General features: G+C 45.0%; 1 protein-coding gene across 4 annotated transcripts; it reads left to right on the top strand.

Moving 5' to 3' along the window:
- The first annotated feature begins 4,950 nt into the window (after positions 1-4,950).
- Positions 4,951-17,883, top strand: cyth4b (cytohesin 4b). 4 transcript variants are annotated; one of them, XM_080760113.1, is made up of 13 exons: positions 4,951-5,638; positions 6,469-6,551; positions 7,043-7,110; positions 7,936-8,002; positions 10,114-10,205; positions 10,431-10,511; positions 11,084-11,196; positions 12,036-12,184; positions 13,471-13,582; positions 14,504-14,580; positions 14,806-14,883; positions 15,900-16,048; positions 16,190-17,883. In XM_080760113.1, the coding sequence occupies exons 1-13, from the start codon at positions 5,635-5,637 to the stop codon at positions 16,269-16,271; spliced, it is 1,155 nt and encodes a 384-aa protein (XP_080616239.1). In that variant the 5' UTR covers positions 4,951-5,634; the 3' UTR covers positions 16,272-17,883. The 4 variants fall into 4 exon arrangements, with proteins under 4 accessions (XP_080616239.1, XP_080616237.1, XP_080616240.1 ...); XM_080760111.1 differs by having other exon boundaries at positions 4,952-5,638; positions 10,087-10,205; XM_080760112.1 differs by having other exon boundaries at positions 5,354-5,381; positions 10,087-10,205.
- The last annotated feature ends 703 nt before the right edge of the window (positions 17,884-18,586 follow it).

Raw genomic sequence — 18,586 nt, 5'->3', positions numbered from 1 at the left:
GCAGAGTCCTCGGCTTGGGGTGCCCAATCTGACCCTCTGCCTGGGACAAGAGGTCTGCTCTGGCCGGCAGCGGTCATGGAGACCCCTGAAACAGCTGAAGGAGGTCTGGAAACCAATGTCTCCCTGGCTGTTGGGGTGCGATCACTGAATTCTGTAACAACTCCGCCTCACCCGATGCCAACTTGAGGAATCAGGGGGAGTGGAGGGAAAGCGTATAACACGCCGTCTGGCCCCTCTCCTGACAGAGCATCCAGGCCCCAGGGGCCCCCCTGACCCGTCAGGGGAAACCATAGCTCACAGTGAGCCTTCTCTCGAGAGGCGCACAGGTCTGCTCGGGCCCAGCCGAAGCAGGTCCATATCTGTGAGACCACCTGTGGGTGAAGTCTCCACTCGCCGGAGAGGGGGCAGGTTTACCAGGTGCTTCATAAGCCCTTTTAACTGCATCCACTACCCAGTGGGATAGCCGCTGTTTAGACAGCGCGCCTCCTCTATTCCTTCTGCCGTAGCACACAACCAGTTGCTCTGAGCGTCTAATATCCTGTGTTGCCTGAATGTACAGTTGCAACGCGCGGACTGGACACAGTAAGTGGGCCCTTTCCTCCACCTCGGATGTAAACGGGGGAGGATGGAATCCCGCCAACTCTATGGCCTGGTTAACATAATCGGGGGCAGAACCTTATAGGCAAAAATGACACATTTGGTGAAAGTGTGACCCCAGTGCCGCCAGCCTTCCACCGAAGGCATGCAGGGCTAATAGAAAGTGCGTGGAGCTCCCTCACACACTTAGCTGTCGTAACTGCTAACAGAAAGACAGTCTTAATCGAAGAGCTCAAGGACGACCCAGCCATAGGCTCAAGGGCGCCCTGCTCAATGCCCGCAGGACCAGAGGTAGGTCCCAAGCTGCAGTACGCCTCACCCTAGGGGGGCGTAACCTCTTGGCACCATGCAGAAACTGTCACCCAGTAATGCGCACCAACTGACCTGCCATCAATATGGCCATGATTGAAGGATATAGCGGCCGTGTGCACCTTCAAGGTGGACGCCGCACGGCCGGCATCAGTAGACACTGTAAATAATGTACGTGTTGTATAGGGCAAGAGACTGGGTCCAGACCCCTGTCGCTGCACCATGATGAGAAAGCAGCCCAGCAATTAGAGTACACCAACCTTGTGGAAGGGGCCCTTGCATTCCGCAAGGTCTCACATATTGAGGGGCCTAGCCCACTCAAGAGTGACTGATCCCTTTCAGTGGCCATACCCAAAGCTGAAGGAGGCTCGGCGATGGATGCCACACCTTCCTGTCCAGCTGGGACAGGAGGTCTACCCTTACTGGAGGCTGCCCTGGATCCCCGTCCAACAGACTGAGCGTTGAATACCCTATTCTCGAGGGCCACCAAGATAACTCGTCGTCTGACGATCCCACCCTGTGAAGCACAGGGGGATCGGGGGAAATGCATAAGGAGCGTTCTCGGCCAAGCGTTGGCGAGAGCGTCCATCCCGAGTGGGGCACTGGTCTCTGCCAGGCTGAACCACATAGGAAAATTTAATGAGCACGTGCTTCCCCCTGAGAGGGCAAGAAGTGCTTCAGCACCAAGGAAACAGTCCGGAGTTCTAGCACATTGATATGGTGTCCCCTCCATCGAGAGCACCATCCCTCCTGGACTGACCTCTGCCATACCGCGCCCCACCCTTGGGGCGTGGCATCATCTCGTCTCACCGGGACCGCGCCGAGAGAGACTCCACTCAGCAGGAATGCATTGTCCCGCCAGCGGCGGAAATAACCAAGGCACCTGCGAGTGACTCTGACCTTGACCCGCCTGTGTAGACAGGGGTCCATGTGAAGGCCATTGAACCACCTCTGTAATGGGCGTAGATGTACCAGCCCCAGAGGAGTGATTGCTGAGACTGCGGTCAGCATGCCGAGTCTGAGCTATGTAGGACGGTCAACCTCGCCCCTGGGCGGAAAGACCGCAGGAGGTTCTGTAATTCTCTCCACCCTCTGTGCAGTCGGTCGTGCCTGCATCGATACCGAAGCTAGGGACATGCCGAGGAAGGTGGTCTGTGGCGTTGGGAGCCACGAGCTCTTTTCGAGGTTTACGGTCCTGCCCAGTACCTCCTACTAATAATAATAGGGAGTCACTATCAGGCTTCCCCCAGTTAGTCATTAGCATCCCCGAATACCCCTCTGCTTCCGGAACAGTGGGGGACGAGTGAGCCTGGGACACCGCCCTGAAGGCACCCGCCGCAGAGGCGGACTTCGGGGCTGTAAGTGTCATACTCAATAGCTTCGCTGCCGACAACACGTGCAGCACCAGTGTCTCACTAGCCGCGACGTCTGGAGCGGACTCCGTGTAGAGCGCAGATCTGGAGCTGCCTGACACTGAAGCGTGGTCCGCCCGTGGCCCGCTAAAAGTAAGGGAGCCAGGCGTATGGATGGAAGCACATCTGGGTCATCCTCCGGGCCAGGCACCCCCCCGTAAGGGGGGTCCATGGCTGCCTGACAACAGCAGCAGACGTAGGAGGCCATAGTAGCTCAGTTACCGCCCACTCACAGTACGCAACGTACCTAGGGATATGCAGGAAACCCCAAACCGCTTGCGAACAGCAGTATCAGGGGCCGCAATATATATATATATACCGGTAAACAAAGCCTACTCACCGTACGTGCCTATGGCCAGGCCCCGGTTCTGGGCCGGGGTGCTGACTGCATAGGGCAAGTCGATGGCAGCAACACAGGGGTCCTCGACGTCCCGCTGCACATGGGCTCTGCCCAAACAAACGGGACATTCCCGGTGGCCGTAACGGGGGTCCATGGCTGCCTGACAACAGCAGCAGACGTAGGAGGCCATAGTAGCTCAGTTACCGCCCACTCACAGTACGCAACGTACCTAGGGATATGCAGGAAACCCCAAACCGCTTGCGAACAGCAGTATCAGGGGCCGCAATATATATATATATACCGGTAAACAAAGCCTACTCCCTGTACGCGCACGTACTTGAGGAAGCAGAACGCCGAACCCAACCCGCTGCGAACAGTGTGGTAACAGGGTAATACTAGGCGAACTCAAAACACCCACTAACCATACATAACGTATGAGAGGGGCTTTAGGCTAACACAACCAACCCTGCCAGCTGCGGACAGCGTAGTAGCAGGGGTAGTGCATAGCAATATGCACAATGTATTACAGTATTTAATCAAACGTCCACTCCCTATACGCGAACGTATGAGGGGGAATAGTTAGCATAAAAACCACAACCCCGCCAGCTGCGGACAGCGTAGTACCCGGGGTAGCAAATAGCCGTATGCAACACTTTATAAACAATTTTAGCCAAACAGCGTCCACTCACTATACGCGCACGTATGAGAGGGACTGACTGTAACAAGGAACAAACCCTGCCCGCTGCGGACAGCGTAGCATCAGGGGTAGTAAATGGCAGTATGCACAAAATACTAGCAATGTTAATCAACGTAACTCACCATACGCGAACACATGAGAGGGAATAATCAGCACCACAAGAACCAAACCCCGCCGGCTGCGGACAGCGTAGCATCAGGGGTAGTAAATGGCAGTAGGCCTATGCACAAAATACTAGCAATGTTAACCAACGTAACCCACCATACGCGAACGTATGAGAGGGACTAGTTGTAACAAAACAAGCCCTGCTAGCTGCGGAGAGCGTAGCACCGGGGTATTAAACAGTAGCATGCAAAAATAGCAATGCTAAGCAAGTATACTCCCTATACATACACGTATGAGAGGGGAATTAGGAAACCCAAAACAACCCTGTAGGCTGCGGACAGCACCGGGGGTAGAACATAGTAGCATGCCCAAATAACAGCAATGTTACTCAGTATACTCCCTATACGCGCACGTATGAGAGGGACCGGTTGTAACAACAACAACCCCGCCCGCTGCGGACAGCGTAGCACCAGGGGTAATAATAGCAATATGCAAATAATAGCAATGTTAACAACGTACACCCACTATACGCGCACGTATGAGGGGAACTAGTTGTAACAAAAAACAAACCCCGCCCGCTGCGGACAGCGTGGCACCAGGGGTAACAATAGCAATATGCAAAATAATAGCAATATTAATCAAGTATACTCCCCATACGCGAACGTATGAGAGGGGGATTAGCAACACCAAACACCACCCTGTAGGCTGCGGACAACACCAGTTGTATCAATGGCAGCAGAGTATAACAATCCAACTCAGTGACTGAGGGGATTAAACAGCTTCTTCTCCCCCACTTAAAATACACTCAGTATGAAGGGAGGACAAGTTAAGAAATCTCACTTAGTGACTCTACTAGAATCAACTAATGTGGATACCTACAGTCTACATCGCATGTGAACCCATGCGGAATTGACCGGAATGCCACCAACTTGGATGGAACTTGTCAGTAAGTATTCGACTCACTTAAACCATGGTTACTAAAGTAACCTTAATGTTTCCCCCCGCAGCTGCAAACAGCGCAGCGACGGGTACAAACAACAACATAAAATCGCCGTATCACGGCCGTTCCGTAACAACGGAACTCTTAAGGTAGCCTAACTGACGGGAAAACCCTGTAGGCAAACCCACAAGTATACCACAACGTGTTACAGTTTAGCATTAGTAAACAAACACAGTCGGCTATAAAGTCACACAAACACTGCAACCCACAGGGACGCCAGGCGCCTGCACCGAAGTGTACGGGTTTCCGAAGCAGTGAGTGTGAATAAAGACTACTAGCGAAAGCCAAGCAGTCAGCATTAACAGTAGATCTTAAAGATACAATACCATTAATACTTACCTTCCAGATCTCATGAGGCGAGAGAGGCAAAGAGGCGGAGCCGGCCGCACTGGTCGTAATTTATACGGTGAGACCGCCTCCTGCGGGTCATGTGGGCATGACTTTGTTGATATATTGATCTCGAAAAGAGGGAGATGAGGGCATCTATTCGTTGTTCTGACCGAGTGACGGTCAGAGTGAGGTCGATATAGATCTTAATAGGCGAGTGCGCTCCGGTGCGGTATTTTCGAACGCGCCCGCAGTCCCAACGATATACAGGCGCAATCAAATAGGGAGAAACTTAATTGGAAACAGCTGACTGACATGACGTGGAGCTTTAAGAAGAGAAGACAGAAATGGTTGAATTAATGTTGGAGACACGTATATACAGTACAAAAAACAGGACTGAAAACTTTGTAGAATGTGCAGACCATATATATAGTCAAACATACGAAGGATGTCGTCGGCTGCATGTCGCCACTCATGCGACGCGTTGCTGAGCTAAACTATTTTATTTCCATGCGAGTGATGATGCGAGATATGCGACACGTGTGGCTTGTGTCTTCTCTCTGAATATAGGATGCTGTGACCGTCCTCTCATGGGTGGGTCAAGTACGGAAGCGTGCTCGTGCCTTAGAGTATATATATATTGTATATATACTCTAAGGCTCGTGCTGACTGCTGAGTGTACTAGTCTGTTCTGTACGCGCGTATTGCTGTCATCTCTTGACACGAGTGTTCCGTCTTCACAAAATCATAATCTCGGAATTATTTATTTCATGATTTACTGACGTTGCGCAAGATTCGCTGTTTCCACGTTTTTTTTGTTTTATTAATGACCGATTGATTTTGCCAAATGGGTAAGTATTTCTTTTTTATGATCTTTTATTGTTTTCATGATACAATCCGTCTTTTATGCTGGCTGGGGGGGTTGAGTCTGATAATTATATTAAAGAGAAAAGACAACATCCTTTCACAAGACATTCCTACCTGATCTTTCAGGTTAATATTTTTAGGCCTACTTGTCACAATTATTGTAGTAGCGCCTACAAACACAATAAACACAGATTTGTTATGTTGCAGACAGTTATGAGCGAATACTGAGAGATAATTCCATCTGTCACAGTTGGCTAATATAGCTATACCACCCATCATACCAAAAAGAGTGTTGATTTTTAAATATGATTTCAGTTACTTAAAATGATGGTAGGCTATAACACTCCAAGTGGAATTGTTCAACATAATGTGTGCTGTATAGTAAACTAAATTGTGACAGGGAACATTGAGTACTGAAAATGGGGAAGAGACCCTATGTGGTTTTGAGCTTGGTCACAGTCCACAAGACTAAAAAACAGTTGCTGTGCTGTCAAAAAAAGTAACTGAAGTTGCTGACATTGGTTTTGTCATCATGTTAATCTATTTTCTAATTTTAAAATCTTCACATAATGTCAATATGACTATTATGATAGTTGTCTACGTGGGTGGCACGCTGCATAATAAACTTAAAGGAAGGAGGGTGGGGTGGGGAACTTGTGGTTGGAACGTCTTCCACCGCAAACTGCTAAGCAAACTGCAATGAAGTGTTGACTGTTTAGATTATTTTCTTCACTTGACAATAAATAATCTTTACAGAGGCTGCAGTTATATTCACTCATGGTTCCGTTTTGTTTTGTTTTTAATTTCTCTCCAGTGTCCCCAGACTTCACAGCTGTTGAGAGGTTAGAGCTCGAGAACATGACGACGTACAAGAACGTCCTTCTGGATGATATCCAGGTAAACAACACACGTACACACACACACGCACGCACGCACGCACACACACACACACACACACGCACGCACGCACGCACGCACGCACGCACACACACACACACACACACACACACACACACACACACACACACACACACACACACACACACACACACACGGTGAGTTCAGATGGCAAATTAGTGCATGCCTTAAATAATATGGAGTAATGAAATATGTCACTTTTACTTTGATGTCTTCTTTGGTTGTCCATGGGTTTGAGGTGTCTAACATTAGGCTAGCATATATGCAATGACAGGACAACAATGGACAGGTCAAAACTCTGCTAATGTTGAGTTACGCCCACCTAGTGTAAACAGTACTGTATACAGTAGAGTGCTGTTCATTTAACTCAGAGAATGTAAACAGTTTGACAACATGGAAGGAGCTCGGGGCGAGCCTTTAACAGACTCTATACATTCTAAAGGCATTTTCTGTTTTCTTGTCTTGTCCAGAAGCTGAAGATGCAGATTGATGGTGTCATGACAGATATACTGAGCTTTGAGTCTGCTGCTGAAGAAAAGTGAGTTGAAATCTGGATCGGAATACCCCACCACATGATCCTTATTCAAAATACCTCCCTCTCCTGTTTATTTATCATTCATCCAAAACTATTTATTTTATGCTAAATAAAGTCACTTCCTTCTCTCACCTTTTGAGGGGTTTTTAGTTCAATGTTTGTTTTAAAAACGCCATTGACAATGAAGAGAAAATGTACGTCATCTTGTCCCTAACACAAACATTAAATGCCATTAACAATAAAGATAATTTAATGTTTGTTTTGACACCATTTTTTTTTAACCAAATTTGTATTTATTTTATATTTTCTAAAATATTATATTCATAGATATACTGTAACTTGAAAAACTCATGAGTCAGCAAAATATATACCGGTATATATATAAGAAAGGGGAAACAACAAACCGAAAAACAACATAACAAATACAAAACATACAAACACTACAGGACAAACACAAACGAACACAGACAAGGACGAGACAAGACAAATAAGACATGTACATAGTACACATCACCATTACATCACCTAATCATAGCAACATGAGTTAGACTTTAATATATTAGCGCCCCTTCACATTTTTTGTTAACCATCTGACATTGAGGATTTAAGTGACTATTCACACCAAGCCAGCACTTAAGCTAACCTTCATTACGCCTCCTACAGTATCGATTTCTTATCTGTTCTTTTTTAATCCATCATTGATTTTTTCCTACCTTTACTTTTGCTGTTGCTTCTTCAGCGTTCCTACGATAAAAGTTTACAGCATACAGTGCATTCAATTGAAACATTTAACATTTTCTGCAATATTATTATTATTTTGTTATGCAGTAAAACAGTAGAAAAGAGCAAGCTGTTCTCTAGTGGGAAGAAGAAATTCAACATGGACCCGAAAAAGGTGAGCTCAGAGGATGTCTTTAGCTGTGTACTCGTTGATAATAATACATATGTACTAGGCCATGTACAGTAGCATATATAAGTGTTAGCCTACTTCATCATACAAAAAACTAAAAACTAAATAGCAGAACAATAAGCTCACATTGCATTGTGAGCTATACTGAGCTTCATGTAGATCAGGTGATTTCGGCATCTAGTATTTAATAGAGCCCTGGGGGCCGGGGACCCAGGTCAGGGTTTATGACTGGTTAAGAAGACTAAAACATATTCACTTAAGTCATCATACAATACATTATGTTTTAGTCCACTTGTTGTTTTCCTCTGCATTCAACACTGCATTAGGAGCAGTACGGGGAAGTGTCATTAATGCAACACCCAGGGAGCAGTTAGTTAGTTAGAGCCGTTAAGTGAAGAGACGTCGACAAATAGACTGGTTGGGCCGGGGGTGAACCGGCAAACTTCTGATTACAATACAGCCTCTGTACCCACTCAGCTACGACTGTCCTGGGTCTTATGAGTCTATGTACTGAAAATGAGTTGACATCAACCCACACCATAGTTTCAGTGGTGGTTTTGAGAGCAGGGGCCTATAAAAAAAAAAAAAAAGCAAAGAGTCAGTGACACACAAAAATGTCAAAGAACTTTAGTTTCTTTTTTTTTTTCTTCTTTTTTTTTTATCCCACACGATTTTGTAACCCATTTTTCACCCCTGTGTCAACTTTAGTTTCTATTTTGACACCCTTAATGTTTTTATTTGTCCTTCATACAAACAAAGATGCATGTGTTATGAATCTGTATAGCCTCGGGTGGCCAGACAATATCACTGCGTGGGAAATGTTCTTTTGCACTGGCAGATTTGTCTGGTTCCCATGCTAATGAATCTGTGTACCGAAAATGGCATAAGCCCTCCACATCACAGTACCAGCACCTTGGCTGGTAATCCAGTCTGGCAGTGTGCCGCGGGTTCGACTCCCGGTTCCTTATCTGTGTAAGAGCTGGGTTAACAAATCAATGCCCGGTTGCATTATCTCTAAGTTTTGCTGAGGAGAAAGAGGAAGAGAAAATGTTTTTAAGGAATCGGTAGGTAATAAAATAAGCTGTGAGCTAAACAGGCACAGGAAAGCCGTTCACTCACTCGGAAATTAGATCATCGTGAAACTTAACGGAAAAACACCAACTACAGTACACCAAGTACAGGCACAATGTACTGTACCATAGAATGCTTAAAAGACAAAATGTTTGACTTCCGTCATCATACAAATAATTTAGTGCTAAATTGTTGTCTCACGTAGAAATATCAGTACGAATGTTTTAGAAAAAACATCAACTTGAAGTCGCACACAATACTGTACGCATGCTACAGTATTTGTGTGTGCATGGCGTGCGTGCACACTACACTCACGTGCATGCGTACACAAGTACAAAGGAAAGGTGGTAGTGGCAACCGTCTAGGCATTGTGTATAAGTGTCCCTGAGCAAGACAGCAAGACTGCTCCCCCTGGCACTATATCTGAGCTGTACACTATGCTGCAGTACGGGTCAAATTCAGTAAAAATTCCCATTGATATGCACTTGCCAGCAAGGTGCTAAGTAACTACTGTAGGTGCAACTTCCCATAGACCGCCCATTCATCCAAACAGAACAGTCCTATGTCATTGTATTAAATAACGTCAAACTCACCAACATTGCAGCTGCACGAAAAGCCTGAATTATAACTGATTTCTATGAAACAAACACTTATAATTAAAGCTTTTCGTACAGCTACAATGTTGGTGAGTTTGACGTTATTTAATACAATTAAATAGGACTTTTCTGTTTGGATGAATGGGCTGTCTATGGGAAGTTGCACCTAGGTAGCACCTTGCTGGCAAGATGGCAGCCATTTGTATATCATCAATGGGGATCACTATACAAATACCCTTATTTTACATGTGCATAATGATGTTTGCCTTTTCACAAAAACAAGTGCTAGTCATAGCTTTGCATAAAATAATGATGCCATACCACTGTATGTTCATATAAGGAATTAGGTGCCCCTTTTCACTCTCTAATTTTGCATGCGCACGCATGTATGTGTTCATACAGGGCATCAATTACCTGGTGGAGAACAAGCTGTTGGAGAGGAGAGACACGTCCATCGCAGAGTTCCTGTACAAGGAGGAGGGACTCAACAAAACAGCTATAGGAGATTTCTTAGGAGAGAGGTGAGAAGACGGCAGGGTGGTGGGAGGGTGTGCGGTGACCAGGACGAAGTGGTTTGAAAAGGAGGCAGAGGAGGCGTGAAAGGTAATAGAATAGAAAGGAGACAGTGTTACAGAAAGAGGAAGCGGTTGAAGGATGTAACATTGTGAGAAGGATGAGAGAAGGAGGACGAGAGAGATGAATGTAAATTTGAAAGAGCAAATGTGCTGACATCCACCCATCCACAGGGAGGAGCTCCACCTCCAGACCCTGAAGGCCTTTGTGGAGCTGCATGAGTTCTCTGACCTCAACCTGGTACAGGCACTCAGGTCAGTGGCCGACACCATCGTCATCATAATCATTGTCTCTCACAGTCTCTTCTGCAGTTAGGGTTCTTATTTTTCTTCATTATTATAATCCTCTTTCTCTTCCCCTCATCTTCATCAACATCACCAGTAGTCTAGCACAGGGGTGCTGAAACTGGGGTCTGAGGACCACCAGGGGTCCGCAAAATGAGGAATAGTTTAATTGAATTATTATTTCACTGGCTAGAAGTTAGTCCAATGAGGATGTGTAAGAATGTCAATTCAGATCAAAGGTTTCACTCAATCTCCCCACCATCTACACTTCTACAGTATAGAATGTTGTCTTCTCTTATGGGGGTCCCTGGCACAAAAACCTTCTGAAACAGGGGTCCACGGTCCAATACATATCATACGTATGTGTGGGTCCTTGATATGAAAATGTTTGCGAACCACCGCTCTACAGTAGTACCCCTGGCTTATAGATCAAGGTCACCTTACTTCCGACTGTAACAAATGCTGAAAAATCTGCCAAAAAGTACTCACCAAAAACGTACCAATATTTAATGATGCATACGTACGTGTGTGTTTCGTGTCAGGCAGTTCCTGTGGAGCTTCCGTTTACCCGGCGAAGCCCAGAAGATTGACCGCATGATGGAGGCCTTCGCTACGCGCTACTGTGATTGCAACACTCATATCTTCCAGTCAACTGGTGGGCCTCAGTGATCTTACCGTACTTCCTGTGTGTGTGTGTGTGTGTGTGTGTGTGTGTGTGTATGAGTGAGAGCACGTGACCACATTTTGTACATTATGTTTTTGAGTGGTGCAACCACTCCAAGTAACAGCAATGTCCGTGTACATGTGTTCACCTATGTGTTCACCTATGTATGTATTAATGAGCACGAGTATGACTGAATACCAGTAGGGGCGCTGTTTGCCAGAAACACAGAGAGAGAGAGATAGTATTAGTGCTGCACTGTTGCCTGCTAATGAGAGAGAGAGAGAGGAGAGGGGGGGAGAGGGGAGTTGCACCACTCAGTTCACACAGGTGTGATTTTTATAATCATCTGGCTTTCAGAAATGACGTCACGTGGCAACCAAGTCTATGGACTTTTAACAGCTTTTGTGCTAAAGACGTGTCCACACGTGTCCTCTCAATAAAAACAGCTGGGTGCTAATGACGTGTATTATGTGTAGGCGTCTTTAGGTTCTTTTTAATGATATACAACGGGATCGCTGTGTGCAACAGGGAATCGCCTTTTCAACAAGATGCTTTAGGTGTACCATAACATGCTGTTCGCTTGTTCACAGATGCTTGCTTAGTATGTTACTTAGATACTAGATGCTATAGTATGTTTGACGTTTACCTGCGATCCTAGTTACTTTACAGCACGTCTTCGTGGCATTCTATCTGTTGTTGGTTGACTAGAGTGCACAACGCTTGCCCTCCACTTGCACCTCGTAAATTATTCTACATTAGAATGTCTGCTAAATGCTTAAGTTGTAATTCTCTGTGTCAATGTGTGTGTGTGTGTATCCTTGCATCCTCAGACACGTGCTACATCCTGTCTTTTGCCGTCATCATGCTGAACACGAGTCTCCATAATCCCAACGTGAAGGAAAAGACCACCCTGGAGCGCTTTTTCTCCATGAACAGAGGCATCAACAACGGAGGCGACCTCCCCGCCGAGATGCTCACGGTGAGACATGCTGTAGCGTCGGCGTTTTCCTTTGGAAAGATTCAAAGCAATGTTACATTTTGGGGCAGAACATTGGGTTGAAGTGTAGAGTCGCTGCGCATGACGTAACTCTGTTTGCGCTTGTGCTTTGTGAGCGAGAAACCAGAAATAGCCATTCGCTTTCATAGCATGGCGAAGAAAAATGTAAAATAAAATAAACATTACTAGTCCTAGTACAGCATGTCATTTTGAAATAGTGAAGTTATCCAGCGCAAAACAAAAATTGATAGGCCACCAATGTGGATGTGTAGGCCTACTTGACTTTTTTTGATCCCACGATTTTGTAACCCATTTTTCACCTGGTGCCAATGCCTAAGTGGTAATCCTAGGCGCTACTCTACCTGGGGAGAGCCCCGAACTGAGGCTTCCTTCAATGCATGAGGAGTGAGCCACTTCTTATCACCTGATTACCTATCACCTGTAGGACGCATGTGGAAGGAACACGTTATTCCAACCAGTTCCTTTCCCCTCCATCAGGGGAGGCAGTGATAGAGAGCAGGATTACTGAATGTTTTTTTGTGAGGGGACACGGGGAGAACATGCAAACTCCACACAGAAAGGCCCTTTCGCCAACCCCACCTATAGGGTATGGGCACTGATGACGCGGAGGAGAGAACACGCCCCCCCCCCCCCCCCCCCCCCAGTGCCCACAGCCCGGCGGAAATCAAACCCATGAGGACCTTTTTAGCTGTGAGGCGACAGCGCTACCGACTGCGATACCGTGCCCCCCAGTCTACTTGACCTTTGACCAATTTGAAAAGTTTGTAATCGTTTGAGTTGTATGGAGTTGCATGGCGACCCGTTGGTGTGGTTTGGGATTTAGATGGTTAGGCCTGTATGATGAAATAGCACTAGAATGTTAACAGATTTTGTAGATGTTGATCAATTGGTCATCTGATGTATATTATCCCCTGTTAATCTTGATGATCAGTTTGATCAACATGGCAGTGGCACCGCACCCTGTTGAATCGGGGCACAGACTGCCTGCAAGAAGGCATTGAAATGGAATGTTCCATAACTTTGTATGAAACATATTGATGGATTCAATTAATAAGTGATAATACGTTATCGGGGAAGGGAGTGCTATGATAGGCACTGGTGTGCTGCTGCTGCTGGCGGAAGTTGACATCATAGTGATTGTGGTCTAAACACATTCTTACAAAATGGTTACATTGTACAACTGTAGCTACTATACTATCAGAGGCTGGGTTATTATTAACTCATTGTTGTTATTCCTTCCACATCAGCAACTGTACGACAGCATACGCAGCGAGCCTTTTAAAATCCCGGAGGATGACGGGAATGACCTAACGCACACCTTTTTCAACCCTGACCGTGAAGGCTGGCTCCTCAAACTGGGTAAAATACACGGTTTTCAATTTACTGTATACGTGAAGAAGCATGATAAAAGAACAGTAGACCAGCTTCACGTTGCCACTGTGCAGGGAAGTGAAAAAAACAAAACAGGAAGTAAACAGGAAATTATGCTGTACACATGCTAGAGGCATTTGCATTCATGAATCCATATCGAAAACATATATTTTGTCGGCAGCAGGGTTATTGACGCACGTGGTTTCATGCTTTTTGTATCATGCTTGAAGAACATCTCGTACCACAGTGAAAACTTCGACCACATAAGACCACTCCTTGATATACCGTTATCTGCATTCTCCCTAACCCTCTCACCGATATTCATCGGAAAAACATACACACGTACTCTATCGTTTTTTTCCAGTGTGTTAAATTGAGATTGAAGAGGGACGGAGGATTGGCTGACTAACTTTGCACTCCTTAACATTTTTGTACCACTCAGATTCTGCTTGTGTGTACTATATATGAGGTGTATGTAATCTGTGTAGCGCGGTCATAATCAACAGGGTCTCAAAACAGTAACAGTAACCTGACCCGTTTGGTGGTCCATATAGGAAGTAGGAACCACTGGTCTAGTCTAGTGGTTACCGTATTTCATATTAATTGTGATCTTGTGAGTTTTATTTTTGTAAAACTGCAAGTCCACAAAATATGAACTTATTCTCAAAGTGAAGTGAGGTCCAGGCCAGGGACTCTCAGCTATGGGTTTTTCCTTTACATTAAACGGTTTGAGAACCACTGGCCTAAAGAATAATAATCCTATACATGTCATATATGGCCAACGACATGCCACAGGTTCTCTCTAGCTATACCGACATGGACATAAGGGCTACGCTTGCATGCGGGCCCTTTGTCTAAGACAAATTTCTTCCTCGGGAGACAAATAATAAAGAACCTTGAACCTTACAGGGGGCCGGGTGAAGACTTGGAAGAGGCGGTGGTTCATCTTGACCGACAGTTGCCTCTACTACTTTGAGTACACCACCGTAAGACTTTCTGTCAAATCTTTCCTTTTCATCTTGTTTTCAGTGTTATTAATCCCTCGCTGGTGACCGTTTGTTTTATCTCGCTGCTCTCATCACTTCTCTTTACCTTTTAGCACAGCACAGCATAGCATAACGTAGCATTACTGTAGCACCGAAGCCTGTTCTTAGCTGACTGCAACCCTGTTTGAACTCCTCTCTCCTTCTATCCACCCTTGTGTCTTTCAGGACAAGGAGCCCAGAGGCATCATTCCTCTAGAGAATCTGTGTGTCAGAGAAGTGTCCGATAAATATTCGCGCAAACCTGTAAGTTGTCTCCAACAGGCCGAAGGCATGGGGAGAGAGTATGTTTTGCACTCCGTCTGTCCGTGTGTGTGTGTGTGCGTGTTTGTGTGTGTCCGTCCGTCCGTCTGTTACCAGCTAATCTCCGGCACTGTTATTAACCCGGTCGATGCCACATTTTGCACACACACTCCCTGGATGCCAACGATGAACCTCTGTCACAAATATTCTAGAACGGCCTGTTATAGCGCCACCAGGAGGCCGACTTTTGAAAAACACATTTTTTTATATTACTCCTCCAGATTCTGTCCAAAAATCCCGCAAATCGTTACACATACTATCTCTATAGTCATGTGTTCAAGACGGTTCTGTCCGATATTTTAGATTCCATCCCAGAGGGGCACTTTTTCTAGTTATATCATGGTTTATGGTTTATCTATAGTCATTAAGGCTGCAATCCGGAATTTTGTTTAGTGAATAACTAAACACTTATATTTTAAACAATGGTACAGAATGTTACTACAATATAATAAAATATAATATTTGATAACTAGCACATTTGCAGTGGTTGGAGGTGGTCTGCCTGCTCATCTATTGAGACCCTGTGTTGAATAATACAATAATGCATGTGAGTGAACACACATGCATTATTGTGTTAGTGCATGTTTATGTTGATGAATTGAATATATAGGACAATAAGTCCCCAGGACCTTTTTGTGTTATCCTTTTAGCCTAAACGTCCGACTGTACCTCCCGCCGTTTGCATTTCTGACTAATAAAGTATTTAGTCAAAACTTTCTATGTGATATTAACTGATGCTCAGAGTGCAATATCACCCCAGGCCAAGCGGGCATTCCGTCATATATTTTCCAATTGCGTATTTAGTTTATTTTATTTAGCAGTAAGGTCGGCTAATTGATGGATGAGGGGGGTCTGACTGGTCCGTGGATTGACCGTTGACGATAAACGAATCGATTAATATACTCTTTCATTCCTGACGATTGACGGCATCATCTCCGTGTGACTTTTCTTTCCCCCAGTACTGCCTAGAGCTCTACAACCCCAACAGCCAGAAGATCAAGGGTTGTAAAACAGGGAAAGACGGGCTGGTGGTTCAAGGCAAACACCAGTCCTACACCATCTGTGCAGCCAGCGCTGAGGAGCGAGACTCGTGGATAGAGGCCATCAGGTCAGAGTGCACGCACGCACGCCACATGCGCGCGCACACACACACACACACACACACACACACACGAAACAGTTACTGGTTATATTATATTAACACTTATCAGTTTGACATCTTGTCGTCCTTGTCCTCTTCTTCAAACAGAAGAAGTATCACCAAGGACCCGTTCTATGACCTGGTGTCCGTCCGCAAGCAGAAGGTGATCAACCAAGCCCCGCAGGACTGACCTCGTCACCGCCCTTATATGGAGTCCCTTTTGATGTGGTGGGATTCCACTGCCTTTAAGACTGTCATTCACACAGCACACGTGAACTAAACTTGGACACTTGCACTTCGGCAGTAAGTTCACAAGTCTGAGGTCATTTTGTTTTAGTGATACATTGTCACGGCTGACAATATCTTAAAGTATTTTAGTGGGACCATCGAAAGAAAAAAATCAACATAACGATTGACAATATGGTGAAAGAAGTGAAACACATTGTAGGCTACACAGGGCCATGTGTGTGTCGACTAGTATTCACAAGATGTGTGACAATTTGTGTAACTCATCTCTATGCATTCTCATCTCTATGTTGTTCTCAAGACTGTTGCTTTTTATGCCTGTCCAGTGTCCACTGTATTTGCTTTATATTAATACAGGGCACTAAAGGAAACAACTTGGCATGTGACTTCCCACAAGTCATGTCTGTGCTATTAACAGAAAGCCATCCACAGTCAGTTTCCTCTCACAACTTACGGCTATCAACGATTCTCGCCCCTCCCATTTTGTATATGAGAGTTGGTGAGAACTTCGGAGAAACTCAGATTACGATCAACATATAGCCTTACTTCTGTGAAGTTCTGTCTTTTGTAAATGAATTGATTATTGATGATTGATTATTTTAAAACCAATTTAGTAGATGAAGTAGATGAAGATGGAAGGCTGGTTTGAGGATGGATTTTTAAGCTATGAGACAGTGAAGTCGGAGGTTGAACTGAATGGTATAGTCTTTTTTTTTTTGTATTATCATGCACATGGAAGCTGCCATGAGTCATTTGTATAGAAGATAGGGTAAAGGCAATGTCACCTTCTACCATCTGTCAATGTCATCATATCTCTGACAAATTCCTACATAGAGCTTGTGTCTTCAAATATGCCTAGTACGGTGTACCGTATATATCTTTAAATACGCGACAAACAAAGCAATTGCTGCATACGTGTGACATGGTAATGTGGCCTTTGATTGATTAATGCACCCAGTTGACATTTGAAAGTACGATCCTGTTTTTGATGAAAGCAGAATCCTGACACCTGTGTGGTGCAGTGGAAAACGCAGTGAAACGATCACGGTCTCACTTCCTATTTCTTTCAACGTATGACGTGTGATGTTTATATTGCATTTATGCATATTACTTTGGTACAATGCCAGCTGCTACATAATGCAGAAGTCTCTAAATAATAAAAGTCTCATTGTCTGGCTGATAAATGGATCTATTAAATATGAATAATAATGGACATGCTCTCCACCTTTCCCTCTCCTGATGAATCCTAAAAGAGAAAACTGTGGTTCAAGACTTGAATTGCTTGGAGATAATATATAGAAGCAAATGCCGTAACGAAGCTTCTCAAGAAGTTGGATACAAGTCAGTGGTATGCTAAAAGTAATACAGTATATGGGAAATTCTGGTGAGCATCAGTGGAGTGAATTTAATGTTTTGTCATAGCGTGCTGCCACTGCTGCGTGCCTGGGCCTCTTCCTGCTATTTCTGAGAATTCTGACTTCCTGTTCTGGTGTTGCGCCACACCTCCCCCCTCTGTCTCACACTTGCTACCAGCAGTAACAATAGTTCCTCTTTGAGGTTACAGTTGTTGACAACGACGCAGTCGACACACCCAGAGAGAGACAGAGAGAGAAAGTGTATATGCTACAATTGCAGCCTCAGTCTGTGGAGTTTAACTTGCACAATAACATGCAACTGTCATTCAAATGCTGTTAATTATTATAGGTGCATGTAAAGCTATGGATGGCCACTGGGTGGCACTATACTCACATTGAGTCATGCTTAAGTTCTGGTAACTCATTCAACTGAGAAATCCTGAAGGGATGATGCATGACTCAAATGGGAATAAATGGGTTTTAGGATTTGCATTAAAAAATAAATAAAGCCTGAAATAGCTTGTAGCAATGTAGATTGTGGATCTGCTCTTTTTGTATAATGCTCCCCCCCCAGAATAATACGGATGCTGGGGTTCAAGTAGTTAAAACAATGGACATTTATTTTAGTATTCCCATAAATTGGGAGTACCAGTTGTATGTTGCTCAGTATTTATGTATTGATATAGATAGGATGTTGTGTGTGTATATATATATATATATATATATATAACAAAATACATACATAAATGGATGCACCTGGGACGTATCCTCAGTGATGTATCCCAAGGTCATCGGGGTTTCGGGTCTCGCAACATCATACCCCTCACTCAGGTGACCCAGCCGGGAGTGATCAAGTCCCGACTTACGTCCCAGGCAGTAGCTACTCTCGATAAGTCCCATTAGG

The sequence above is a fragment of the Protomyctophum bolini genome (assembly GCF_963924005.1).
Source record: "Protomyctophum bolini genome assembly, chromosome: 3".
Taxonomy (NCBI): domain Eukaryota; kingdom Metazoa; phylum Chordata; class Actinopteri; order Myctophiformes; family Myctophidae; genus Protomyctophum; species Protomyctophum bolini.
The sequence above is the reverse complement of the archived record's forward strand: the minus strand, read 5'-3'. Positions and strand labels throughout refer to the sequence as shown.

Excerpts from the sequence above, each read along its gene's own strand:
- cyth4b (XM_080760111.1), top strand. Across the intron at positions 7,111-7,935 it reads GAGTCTGCTGCTGAAGAAAA|TAAAACAGTAGAAAAGAGCA; the intron begins GTGAGTTGAAAT and ends TTTGTTATGCAG. Across the intron at positions 12,185-13,470 it reads TCCCCGCCGAGATGCTCACG|CAACTGTACGACAGCATACG; the intron begins GTGAGACATGCT and ends CTTCCACATCAG.